The sequence below is a fragment of the Thrips palmi genome, unplaced genomic scaffold (assembly GCF_012932325.1).
Source record: "Thrips palmi isolate BJ-2018 unplaced genomic scaffold, TpBJ-2018v1 HiC_scaffold_19, whole genome shotgun sequence".
Taxonomy (NCBI): Eukaryota; Metazoa; Arthropoda; class Insecta; order Thysanoptera; family Thripidae; genus Thrips; species Thrips palmi.
The window spans coordinates 5,886,027-5,899,341 of NW_023144628.1; the positions used below are offsets into that span (position 1 = coordinate 5,886,027).

At 61.4% G+C, this 13,315-nt stretch overlaps 1 protein-coding gene across 1 annotated transcript in view; it reads left to right on the forward strand.

Annotated features, from left to right (window-relative positions):
• The window catches only part of LOC117646272, a 34,369-nt gene extending 21,979 nt beyond the window's left edge, over nucleotides 1-12,390 (forward strand). Inside the window, exons 3-9 of the mRNA XM_034387112.1 lie at nucleotides 4,278-4,381; nucleotides 6,839-6,999; nucleotides 10,089-10,319; nucleotides 11,115-11,262; nucleotides 11,365-11,512; nucleotides 11,734-12,013; nucleotides 12,192-12,390. Of these exons, the coding sequence (XP_034243003.1) occupies nucleotides 4,278-4,381; nucleotides 6,839-6,999; nucleotides 10,089-10,319; nucleotides 11,115-11,262; nucleotides 11,365-11,512; nucleotides 11,734-12,013; nucleotides 12,192-12,390 (1,271 nt within the window). The remainder of the gene's footprint in view (nucleotides 1-4,277; nucleotides 4,382-6,838; nucleotides 7,000-10,088; nucleotides 10,320-11,114; nucleotides 11,263-11,364; nucleotides 11,513-11,733; nucleotides 12,014-12,191) is intronic.
• The last annotated feature ends 925 nt before the right edge of the window (nucleotides 12,391-13,315 follow it).

Genomic DNA, 13,315 nt, shown 5'->3' on the forward strand with positions numbered 1-13,315 from the left:
ACCGGGTTTGCCTAACGGCGCGGACTGGCAGCAACGCGAAGCAACGCGTAGCAACCAGGCAACTTATCACCGCCGGGCGGCGCATCCGCGGCCTCGCGGGTCTTCCGACCACGCGGGCCTTGCGACCTCGCGCGGGGACAGACAGTGGAGGGACATTGTGCAATTTGCACCTTGTTCCATTTTTCACGGCGTCTATATGCGTGTATATGGATTCAGGATGAATGACCGTGGCCTCTTGCGACTCATGATGGCGATGACACATTGCAAGCCATTTCAACTTGGTATTTTTTCGTAGGGACTTGTTCTTTTGCTTTGCCGTTCCTGGTCTTCTTCCTCCGACAATTAGGTGAAGGAAGCGGCTGGCTGACCCGGCGAGGCGGTGGCGAGGCGCGCACGGGCCGAGGAGGGGTCATTTCGTGGAAGCCTTTCGCGCGCACACGACGAGTCGACACGGCGTCCCGTTTCTAATAGGGAGACGGAGACCCTCGGGGAGAGGAGACCTCAACGCCCGGGCTGCAGCACAGCGCCGCGTAGCGCCGCGTGGGCCTACTTACGGCAGCCCGAGGAAAGTTTCCTCTTTTTAGTGGGACTGCACACGCTACCGCGGAGTGCATCGCACAGTGGGCCAGAAGACCGGCGCAGGCGGACAAAACCCTAGATGCGTTTCAGCGACTCTGGAGCTCAAAAGGCGTCAAGAGTTTTTGCCGCCTTCGCTGCGCCGGCCTTCCAGCCCGCCGTGCAGTGACGCCCAGTCCGCAGGGGACTGTCCACGATTCCGTGTGCGGAGTTAATTTCTCTCTCGCCTGCTTTGTGCTTTGGGTGGCCTCGGCGACGAAGGCCGGCGCCAGAGGCACTCGAAGCATTCGTCTGGCGCGGGGCCCGCCGAGCTCGCCTTTATTGTCCTGGATTTGTGGCGTATGTACTCTGCGCAGTCCTCTGCCGGGGGCCCCGAAGGAGGAGGAGCAACTGGAGGGGCACCTGGAGGGGCTCCGCGCAAACCAAAACAATCGAGTGCACCGCCGCCTCGCCGCTGCGGCTGCTTTTCATTGCCTTTTAGCTCTGCTGCTGCATGCTCTTCTTTTGCTCGTGTGGCGTCAGCGACGCGAGTATCGCGGTGTGTGTGTGTGTGTGTGTGTGTGAGTGTGTGTGTGTTCGCAGTCTTTGTGCGGCAGAGAGCCCTCCTCGAGCCCTGTCTGTGCTCGCGCTCGGCGTTCCACAAGCTCCCCGCCGTGTTTCGCTGTCCTTTGACCTCGTCCGGTTGCTGATGATGCACGACACGAAGTGACCTTCACTTTTGGTGCGGCATGTCCTCGTCCTTCGCGACCGACTTCTTGTCCTTGCGGCTGTGCCGTACTTTGGCTGTGGCGGTACAGGCAGCTAGCTCTCCCCTTGGTTGACCCCTGAGTTGGCGCGCCGTGCTTTTGTGCCGCCCTCTTCGCGTGACCATCGACCGGCAGCTAAAAGGCGACGCGAGCCGCTGCAGACACGCACCCCACACGCACACACACTCTCTAACACACACGCACACACGGACGCGGAGAGGTCAGAGCGGCTCTCACGCCGAATCCAGAGCGGGCTGCCTGTCGGTTAGCTGGACCAGCCTCATCGTAAACGGAGTGGCTGTTCACTTTGGGTGGCCCCGCGGACCGTAGACCGTTTACAAACAAACGGAACCAATCTCCTTTTTTTTTGGTGGTTATAACTGAGGGATTTTCGGGAAGAATAAAACTTTTTCGTGTTTTTTCTCCGCGTGCGCTGGAGCGCTGCACCGGGTGGGCGGCCGGGATGCGCTGCAGTGACGGGGCGGACGGCGGCGCGCGGGGGAGACTCGGACACGCGCTCCACAAACCCGTCGTGCATCGGGCGGACGGAACGGCGGTTCGCACAGCGTCGTTAAGCGGGCCGCACCGATGACAACCTTTGCGCGGAAAACGGTTTCCGCCGATCGGAGAGAGAGAGGGAGAGGGAGAGAGGGGGTGCTTGACCTGCTGGGTGGCGCGGCGGCGGCCTGGACGCGTTGGGAGAGCGACGGCGACGACGACGACGCCTCTGCCTCCCGGACTCATCGCAGTGCGAGCGAAACGGCAGTAAAACGGATAAAAGACCAGTTTGGCGAAAAACGTCGTTTCCGCGCCAGTTGTTTAAAAGGCTTCTTTATGACGTCTCATGATAAAACGACGACATTGTTCTGATGTCGGAGTGTGTGTTCCCGTACCAGCGTGTGTGTGTGTTTGGGGAGGGGGGGGGGGAGGTGTGTATTCCAGGTTGGTGATATCACTTTTGGGCGGCTGTATACTTCCCGACCCGTTCGTTCGACAGGCGTGCAGGGGCGGACGAGGAAGCACTGGCAGGATGACGGAGGAGGCATGTCTGTGTGTGTGTGTGTGTGCGTGTGTGCGCGTGTGTGCGCGCGCCACTTCGCACCCACCGGGACTACTTCTCACACGTGCGTCGCTGCCGTGCGTCGCCGCGTCGCCGTGCTCGCCCATTGTTGAAGCATGGCGATGTAGGCCGCCAAGCCGAGGCCCTCCTTGACGCCGAGCTCCCCGCCCTGCTGGCCGTGCGGGCCGCGCGCCGATTCGGCCGAACGAGGCTCGCTGTCTGCCCGTCGGCAGTGTGGCGGTAATTAAGGCCAGCTTGTTAATTCGCGTTTCCCGCGTTTTTCATCTTTGTTTCCCTCCTTTTTTCGCAATGCTCTTTTATTTTACGAAATTTATTTCGGCGTGCCCGCTTGCCCGCCGTCCCGCCCGGCCGGGGTGCGAGTCAGTGGTCGGCCCGGACGGGTGTCGGCCGACCTGGGCGGCGGTCTTCTCGGACGTGGAGAGGATGACTTCATCCGGCCGTCCATCAAAGAACGCGCGCCTCGGTCGGCCCTGGCGGCGCTGGCGGGGCGGCTCCTTGAGGAGGCGCTCCAGCGGACCGATTCCGAGCGTCTCCCTCGCACTCATGGGGCGTGCCGTACAGGTGCGAGAGAGACAGCGCGACGAGAACGCCTCTCGGAGTCAGTCTGCAGGCGCCCGGCCAGATAGACGGCCGCCGCGCTGTTCGCGGCCCGGCCCGGCCCGGCCTGGCCTTCCTGAAATGAATAGAGTACGGTACTGACCCGCGCCAACCACGCCGATGGCGAGTCGACGGCGAGCCTGGCGGGGTTCAAGGCCGCCCGCCTGGCGGACGCCTGTCGGATGCGCGCCGCCGTGCCGCCATCCGGTGCGGTGCCGCGGCGCGGGCAGGCTGGCTGGCGTCATGTATGATGTCACGGTGCACACGTGTGACTTACGGCATCCTGCGCGGCTCTTGCCTTGCCGAGGCGTACACTCCGCCGCAAAAGTGGAGCCGAATGCCTGCTAAATGGGGCGGTCGCTGGCAGTGTGCTCGCCGCGGTGCCGCGCCAGGCTGCAGAGCGGCGACGAGGTCAGGTCACGGCGTGAGGCTCGTAAGGCCGCGGGGCGGCGGACTGAGTCGGTTTCATCGCTCTGTCTCTCTCGCACCCGCGCGGCACGCCCCGTGAGAGCGACAGAGACGGGGCGACAAAAGCGACTCTTAGTCCGCTGGCTGGGCGTGGCCACGACGGGCATGACCACGACGGCATGGCGGGGCGGCACGGGGCGCCGCGCGGTGTTGCAATAGGTCCTGCTGCTCGCCTCCGTATGGGCACTGCCGGCAATAACCCGAACAGCGCTCTGTCTGTCTCTCTCGCACTCGCGGCTTACACCCACCTGTGTTTTCCGTGCATCTTCTCTGACTCACGAGCACCACCTTCCCGACCACTCACTACAGTGGCGGCCAGTAGAAGACGGGTGGAGGCGACCGAAATTCTTGACGCGAGTTTTAGCCTGGCGCCCGCCGGTCCTCTGGCCCACTGTGCAGCATTTGCCCGCATTTGCCCCTTGATCGAGCACGAGGCGACCGCGCCGCCCCCTGCAGGGGCCCTGGCGCCCCCGGCGGCGTGACTCGGTCCCGCAATATGACAGGCCGGGCCGCGCCCCGCCCGCCCCGCGTCACGGCAGCCATGAAGGACCCAATGAGGAGCGGGGCGGTGCAGTGCTGGCGGTGGGAGCGGCACGACGCGGGGCCTGGCACAGCCCCACGGGGCCCCGTGAGACCCAGACCGCGTGGTTCGCGAAAGGGGGGCCCGACGGCCCGACCCCACAATCTTTAGATACGATTGCATGGCCAACAAAAAGAAATAAGCTCAATTGCGGTAAACATTTCAGGTTTTTCGTCTACCAAGTGGTACTTCCAAGCTCGGCGCTGATGCGTTCCTTGTCCTGTTGCAGACGCCAACTGCCACCCCCTGGTGGCGGACGGGCTGGCCGTGCTGCGGCTCGACCTCACCGAGAAGTTCGAGTGCGGCATCACCAAGGTCACCAACCAGATGACGGTGAGTACACTGCTGCATCCCTCACTTTCTGACATGGTCTGACGGCTCGCCTCGCTGTTTGTGTCGTTTTTCGGACACCAATTTCCCCTTCTGACTTTGATGTTAATGGAAACGGTTTCCGCGACTCTTTGGCATTCTGCACGCGCGCACCATGCATCGCCGGGCCCCTGGCTGGGCTGCCGCTGGCCATGACGACGCGCGCTCATCTGCGGATGCCATTGCCAAGCCCATGCCGTGCCCGCGCTCCGAAGGCTCCGAAGGCTCCGAAGGCAGAGAGTGTGTGGGCAGGCGACACATTGGGGCCGGCGACGCGACGGGACAAGCTGACGGCTCGGTAGGGAACTGGAGATCATTGGTGGAGAGCGCTGCTGGAGAGCGCTGCTGGAGAGCTGCTGGAGAGCGCTGCTGGTAAACGCTTCCCCTTCGTGCCCGTGAATCATAACGGCCATAACTCCGAGTGTCAGTCAGTCAGCCAGCCGTCACGGCGGTCCAGTTTGGGCGTGCGTCCGCTCGGCGGGGCGGGGAGGCGCGGGGCGGTGGCCTGCTGGACTGCCGGACTCCGGGGCACGACAAAGGCGAAACGAGTGGAATGACTCCGAAAACGGCCGCGGGCCCCGTGGGCCCCGTGGGCCCCATGCGGGGCGGCGGGAGGCCATGCGTTATTCACATTGGGATTCAGATTGGCAGTCGGGCCGGCGGACTGACGGGCTGATGGCCAAGAAGAGTATGGGTGGGTGCGCGTCAAAACGCCAGAACCGCTTGTTCCTTTCGAGGTTTTTTTTTCCCGAGGGAACACAATGTTCGTTGAAAAATTATTTTGCGAATTTGCGTTATTTACCTCTGAGTGAGTGGGCGTCGAGGTTAGGGTTCGCCTGAGAGAAACTCTCCGCGTAACCGCCACTATTGCCTCTGCCAAAACTTTCGCTCGGTCGCTGTTTACCAGTCAGGCTGAGCGGCTCTGTTACCGAGGTTTTAATTAGCCTGGAGACATCTGGGCCGCGGAGGGAGGGGGCTGGCTGCCTGTGCTCCGCGCCAGAGGACGCCGAGGAGACCGTCGCTGTCGTCGGCCATGTCCGCGTTTTATGCAGTGTACGCGCTTCTCTGTGTTGCCAGCAGTGTTGGCGCGAAAAGTGCGCGCTGCATAAATTTGGCGGTGGTCTCTGACGCCGCAGCTACCGCAGCGCCGCGCCCCGAGTGGATGACGGACGGAACGGATCGGGGTGGCTGACGGCTTGCTGACGGCCACGACGGGGACCTAACGGCGCCCCGCGGCGCGGCGGCGAGGAAGAGGGCGGTCTTCTTGACGAGCCGAACGACGCGTTTGTCACGTCGGACACGGCCAGCGGCGGCAGCAGCGGCGGCAGAGTTCGCGGGTTCAACTCCCCGTGCCGTGCGCTGCGCGCGCGCTTTGTGCGTGTAGACTGTCCGTGGGCGCAAAAAGAAGGGGAGGGGGGGACGCGTTGCGTAGCGCGCCGCGGTCCCCGTCGGTCCCCGTCGGTCGACCCGTGGGCGAAGAAGACAAACAGCTTGGCCTCGCCAGGCGCGTCTTGCACGGAGCTTCTCTCTTTTCGCCCCCCTCCCCCTTGCACCCTGCCTCTCTATTTGGCGACGAGGCGGCGCGGCTCGCCGCCTCTTTGTCCCCGTTGTGGCACACCAGTGGCGTAGCTTTCCAGCCTCCCAGCCGTTCGCAAAAGCGACTCGCAAAACGCGCTGCACGATCCATTTGCTGAATCGCCGATTACTTTCGACCGTTTCGTTTCGCGCTCAAAGATTTATGGGTTTGCGCCGGGCCGCCCTGGAAGGACGGGGAGGACTGCAGGGCCTGCATGGCGGGGAAAGGGTTCGTGCCGCCATGCCGGCCACGGCGATGCGCCGATGCGGTGTCAATGGAATGGCGTGGATGGCGTGTGGTGGTGGGCGTCGCTCGCGTCGCTGGCACGCCAAACGGCCGGCACCCCGTCCATCACCACGCCGTCAACCTGCTATTCCGCCGCCCCGATCTCTCTCTCCCCCCCCTTTTCCCTTCTCCCTCCCTCTCTCCTCTTAATTTCTCCCGAGTGTGTGGGAGGATGACCGCTACGGCCACAGACCCACGGCCGCCTCGCCGTCAATCAAGATGTCCCGGCGGACATTTAACTTAACGCACTGGTTGGTGGGGCGTGGCGCGCGGCGTCATTAGTCGCGTTGGGCTCGTGCCGTGCCGCGCCGTGCCCGTGCCGTGCCCGTCGGCGGCGGCGGCAAGACGTTGCTCAGTCGCGCGGCTAAAGACCGCGCCGATCAGCCAACGACAACGTCAAAGTTTCCACTGACGTGCTCTTTCATGCTTCGACCCGCTGCTTCGACCGTATTACACTTCCATTGTACCCTGCTTCTGAATTTCCGCCAGTCTGGCCCTCTGTGTGCTGGTGCCAACGACAGGCGATCCATTTCTAACCCCACCTCTCTGTGGTGTTGCAGGGCCGGTCCTCCTACTCGCACCGCGTCGTCATCGAGCAGTCCGACCCGCAGCGGCCCAAGGAGGTCCTCAACGTCAAGTGCGTGCGCGGCCAGACCGCCAACCTGACGGACCACGCCGTCTTCAAGCGCAGCGTGCTTCCGGCCGGCTTCCAGGAGCCAGAGTAAGTGCATCAGTGCGGCCGCCGCCGTGGCTCGGCGCCAGAGGCGCGGTCGGCGGGGTTCGATTCCCGCCGTCGCCTTTGACTGTCTTTGCTTTTTTTCGCGGACGGCGTATGCAAGGCTGCCCCTGCCTCGTCGTCGATACAGAAGAACAGCACTGCTGGCCGCGCTGCGCCCTTTGCAAAGGTCACGTGGCGCTGCCGAACGCCAAACCGTCGGCACGCCGTCCAACCAGTTTTGCAAAAGTGTCAGGCTCGGTGACGAGCCGCTGTCGCCGCGACACCGCAGGCCTACCAAGTGCGAGCGACGCGGCGCGGCCAGGGGGACGCGGACAGTACCCCACCGAGGCCCCGCCAGGATGCCGCGGTGCACTTCGCAGTGGGCCGGACCGGTGCGGTGGAGGCGGTCAAAATCCCGGACGCGTTTTGAGCTCCAGAGTCGCTAAATGGGACTCGGCAGTGTGGCCCCGGCCTGGCCCGTGCCTCTGTTATCAGGGCGGCACCGGCGCTCCAGTGACCCCGTGCGCCGGCGCATGATGGAGACGATCGAGATGCCGGAGATGGCGGTCAGCCCGACTCTGACTGCGCGGCCCCGCGGCGCATAAACTGCGCGCAGGTCACCGTTATCTGCATTTTAGAGCGAGTTTATTCGCAATTAAGTTCGGAAATGATATCCCAGTCCTGCACGATTCGCCGCGCCGCGCGCGCCTCCCTCCCGCCGCGCCGGGCTTTCTGACCGCACCGGGGGCTGGTTCTCGCTATTGCTCTCCTCCGAAAGAAAAGGTGTGCATTTTTGTAAAAAAAAATGTTTTATTTTCTTTGCTGTAAATTCCGCGCCGGCTAGGCACTGCAGCGGTCCGGGTCGTTCGGGCCCAGTGCCGGGCCGCGGGGCGGGGCGACGACCGGCTGCTTCTTGACGGCGGCCAGATTGAATGGAGGCGCGCGGCGGTCTGCTGGACAAGTAGTCTGGATGTCTGGAGGAGTCTGGAGAAGCTGGGACCAGTCTTGACGAGTCCGCAGAACAAGCTGGAGGAGTAGGCGTGTCTGGAAAAAGTCTTTGCAAGTCTGGAGAAGTCTTGGTAACTCCGGAGAGCAGGCCGAAGAAGCCACCGGTGCGGCTAAGCCGGCCGGCGGGGCTGCGGGGGCGGCCTGGGGGCGGCCTGGGGGCGGCCTGGGGGCGGCCTGGGGCGGGCTGGGGGCGGGCTGGGCCGGGCCGTGCCGCGTTGGCCGCATACAGAGCGGAACGGTGCGCCGCTCGCTGAGGCGCGATGGCGCGATGTGGCGTATTATGGTTCGTAATTTCGCCGCCGTCGCCTCCACAGCACGAGCTGGACACTTCCGCCGTGCCGCGCGCTGTGAAACCGGAAGAGTCCATTTTTGACGTGAATTTGGACTTCCCACATTGGTTTTGAAAAGCAGTGTAGGGGCGACGCCGAAATGCAGTTAGCTGCGCGGGTTGCGCGGGAGGCCATGCGGGCCGGCGGGGCCGACCCACATCGCGTCGCGTTAGTGGAGTGCGAGAAGAGCCCCGATATAATTGGCGTGCCACGCACTGCCGTGCACTGCCACGCACTGCCGTGCACTGCCACGCACTGCCGTGCACTGCCACGCACTGCCGTGCACTGCCGTGCGCTGTGAGAAAGAGCGGTGCGCGTGGGGTAGGCATCGGAACCGTAAACGCCGTAAAAAGAAATAAAAGGAAAGAAAAAGTCGCGCAGTACCGGTGCGTCGTGCGTTATAGAATGTCCTGTTGACACTTCATTTACCGGAAATGGGCCGCGAGGTGTTGAGGCGGCAAACCCTGTGGCCCTGTGGCCCTGTGGCCCTGTGGCCCTGTGGCCCTGTGGCCAGGCCGACTGCAGTGCCGGCGGCACTACGGCGCGCGCTTCGTTTCCTGCAGTTTCCTATCTAACGGCAAAAATGAGGAACCGGCCGGACACGGCGGGCCCCTCCCCCTTCCCCGCACGGAGCGCGCCAGTACGCCTCGGCTAGCGTCGGCCACCGGACATGTCGGTTTGACTCTTTGCGGAGCGCCGCGCGCGTGGCGGAACCTGGGGAAAGGAAGGGGGGGGGGGTCTGATGCGCTATGACTGACTAAGGCACTGGGCTGCGCCGAGTCTGACCGCAAGCCGGGCCTGGCCTGCGGGGAGAGAGACGGGGAGAGAGGGGCTGTTTCCTGTCCTGTCCCAACGTACTTCTCGGGACGGTCGGCCGGTGGGATGGAGACCGCTGGCCGTCCTTCTGGCCGTCTTGCTGGCAGTAGTGCCCCACAGACGGGCAGGGCAGTCGGGACGAGGAGCGGTCGTCCATCCGACGACGTCGGTCCGAGCCGAGCCCGGCGGCGGTGGTTCTTCGACGACGTCGTTTTGACTACTCGTTTCTCGGTACGCGCATCGCGACGAGCGAGCCGTCGAGAATCTCGAAGAGGAAGGGGAAGGTCCAGTAGTTGGCCAGCTTTCTGAGCAAAACGTCTTTTTTTTCGCCCGGTTTCATTTTACGTCAAAAGAAGCGCCGGCAACTCGCGACTTTGTCTCCCTGGCCTTATTCCTGCAATTGCGCCATAGCCAGCTGCGATGTGGGCCAGCTGCCACCTGTGCGCCTGCAGACTCACTCCGAGAGTCGTCGCTCTGTCTCTCTCGCACTCACGGGGCGCCCCGTGCAGGTGAGAGAGAGACAGAGTGAGTCCGGCCGTGGGAAGGTGCAGGCGGTGCACTGGCGGCCTGGCCGCGTGTGTTGCCGGCCGCAGTGGCGCCGCTCGCCGCCCACGGCGCCCACTGCGCATTGTCTTCCGCGCGGAAGCAAAAAAAAAAAAAAATGAGACGGCCGAAGGTGTTGCTGCCGTTGTCGCTGTTTCCGGAGAAATGTGACACTGATTTCATCGCCCTGCCCCTCTCGCACTCACAGGGCGTCCCGTGTGGGTGAGTGAGAGGAGAGAGAGAGGAGAGAGAGAGAGAGAGAGAGAGAGAGAGAGAGAGAGAGAGAGAGAGAGAAGAGGCAGGGCGATGAAAGCGCTGCTCCGAATCGGCGTGCTAAGAAGGAATCCTTGGTTTCTCTCCTGTCTAACCGCCTGTCTGCCGTTTTTGCCCCCGCAGGGACTTGGAGATCACGACGGAGCTGACGATGCGCGCCCCGGAGCCCCAGCTGAGCGTGGGCGTGCGGCAGGGCGGCCAGCCCGTCACCGGGGAGCTCAACGTGAACCCGGGCACGGCCCTCAACATGGACGTGTACCTGGACAAGGCGTCCGCCCCCATCTACGGCCTGCTCGTCTCCTACATGCAGGTCACGGACACCAAGAACCAGGAGGAGACCATCATCTTTAACGGGTACGTGGGTTCACTTGGGCGTCGACGCGGGCCTCTGGCAGTGCAGGCGAGCTTGTGTCGGGCCCGAAACGGTCTAGCCCGTAATGGTAATGGTAATGGGCAGGCTGAGGCTGGGCCGCGCCGTCGAACACGGGTGCGTTGCGGGCCGGCCCGCCTCGCAGGCGCTTCGCTCTCCCTCTCTCGCACTCACAGCGCATCCCGCAGGGGTGCGAGAGAGACGGAGCGACGGAGCGCGGCTTGGAATGAAGCCGCAGGGCACAGCCGCTGCGTGGCTGCGCCTCGAGACCCTTACGGTGGCGCAAACACCTTTGCCCGTGCGGCACCACGGATGGGTCATTACAACGAAAAAACGTAGAAAACAAATAAAAAGAAGACGCCGGAGAGAAAAAAATGTCAGTCTCCACACGAACGGCGCGCGGCACGGCGCGGCACGGCGCGGCACGGCGCGGCACGGCATGCCCGCGGCGGGGCATGGAAGGCGTGAGGTGGAAGTGGGTCATCACTGTTAGTTGTGTGTCTGTGGCGCGAGGCGCAGTCGTTGTTAGCCCTGTCTCGCGCCGACCGCCCTTCTCGCTCCTCTTTTTGCCTCCTTTCTTTTTGGTCCTTCTGCCTCTTCCCGTCGCGGCGTCGCGGGGCGGAAGGCAGCCAGCCGGCAATTTGTCGCTCTCTTTCTCATCTAACTCCCTCTCTCTGTCTCACTCATTCGCGCGTGGCGCCCTCTCCGCCTCCCGGTCCTCCGCGAAGCCGCGCCCGTCTAAGCACTGGTTCACTCTTTCTCTCTCTCTTTTTCGGCAGGTGCTCGTTCGACCCCCACCTGTTCGAGAACTTCAACACGGTGGACGGCGACTTCCTCACGGCCAAGTTCCGCGCCTTCAAGTTCCCCGACTCGACGTACGTGCAGTTCAAGGGCACCGTCAACGTGTGCCTCGACAAGTGCCAAGGGGTGAGTGCCTCCACCGGCCTTCTGGCCCACTGTGCGGTGTTGTCGACGAACCTCTAGACCACGACCACCATGTCTGTTTTCACGGCCGTCTCCGTCCCCCAGGTGGAGTGCAGCAACGGCCAGGTGGGCTACGGCCGGCGGCGCCGGCGGTCCGTGCCGGACATCTCGGCCGACCCGAACGCCATCTACAAAGTAACCATGGTCACCTTCATCAAGGTGGACTACTCGGACGACGAGCTCCTCCGCAAAGGTCAGTGTGAAGTGCGAGGCTCGTGCGTGGGCGCGCAGCTTCGGGCGGAGCGCGCGTCGCCCACGCGACCGGGCAGCGCGCACCTCGCGGCCCCGGCCCAGGGCTCCGCCGTGGGGTTAGGCAGCCCAGCCGGCAGCCGCGCGGCTCGCTCGATTGCTGCCTACCCGCACGGCGCTCCGACTCAGCCACTGACGGGTCCTCTGCTCCCTGTTCGCTTCCAGGCCCGGGCAACATCATCCGCGCCGACTCCGAGCTGCCGCCGCGGCGCCGCAACGCCACGCCCGTGCTGGCCACCAACGGGCTGGCGGACTCCGCGGACGGCGTGGACGCGTCGGGGGCGTCGGGGCCCGGGCAGCGCCTTCAGCTCGCCGGCGAGCACGTCCGGGAGGAGCTGGCCTACACCGTCGTCCAGGAGCGCGGCGTCAGCGGCGCCCCCGCGGCGCGCAGCGCGTCCCTGGTCCTCGCGGCGGTGCTCGCCATCCTGGCCGTCGTGGCGCGGTGGTGAGGGTCACCGCCACCCCTCCCGAAAGAAGAACCGGAGGTCGACCCTGCCCATCGCTCCGTCTTGGTCGTCCCAAGGAAAACAGAATTCATTTTCTGAGTGATGTCAAAATTAATTTGTAGATTTGACATGGACCGAGGTTTTGGTGTCACTTTGATGATGTGATACCATATTCAGGTCACTTGCTGGAACTTTCGATTTCAGTAGCCTTTTGGAATATGAAATTTTGGCCCTCATTGAAATGATGTTGATCTTTACCTCGTCGCGGAGGGAAATTAAGTGCCAGTGCCCCTCTACACAAATTTTAATTCCAAGCTTCATTTGTGATAAATGTAGAATAGTTTCATTTAATAGTAGAAAAATCTTAAGGAATTAAAACTTAGTAAAACTACTTAAACGAGCAGATGTGTAACTATTCTTGTATTTTCATCCTTCTTTGTCATCTTTTTTTTTTTTTCAAATACAATTTTGCATTGTCTTTGTTTCCATCTATGTTGTAGTAACTAAGGTCTCTCACATCTTCCCTTTTATGTATCTGTTTTGTTTTCTTCTAAATTCTTACTCTAACTACTGTAACATGGCCATTAATAATATTGTTTTAAAGATATAGTTTGTAGAGCAAGTGCTTTGTCTATAGAAAAGTCTGTCACTATCTCTTCCTTTCTTTCTTTGTTGCTCGAGAGGCAAAACTTGAAATCAATCAATCACTTTCATTTAAATGTATTACTGATATATATCCTTGATGAAATGGCATGCTGTAGATGTACTACTTCATGATTAGAATGAACTGTTATTTCTAGTGTGCTCATCTGTTTGTGTTGACTGTGTGATATGTGTGTTGACGAGAGCAGGGTGGGCTGTGCAACCCTTGACAGTCAAGCAGCAGGAGCCCACCATGCCAAGTCTCTCTCCGTCTCTCTTATGCAACCTCTAATTTCCTCTCCAAGACTGACAATTTTAATAAGAACAGGAACTTTGTAAATTAGACTTTGCGTGGAGAGACTATGTTAGCACGAAGTGTAATGAATTGTACTTTAAGAATTTGTGACCAGCCTGTGCACAATCATTTGTGTATGAAGTCAAATGTATTGTATTGTTTAGCGTTTCTCACATACAATTTAGGAAGTTGAATCAAATTGTTTTACGACTGTGCTCTGTACTATGTAACATGTCACTAAGTACTAGACCCAGCACAAGAAAATCATAAGGTATTGATCTGAACTAATGGTCCCTGAGGCAAATGTGATAAAAACTGATTCCATAACAAATGGAAAGACTATTAAAGTAATTGGTGAAAGTTT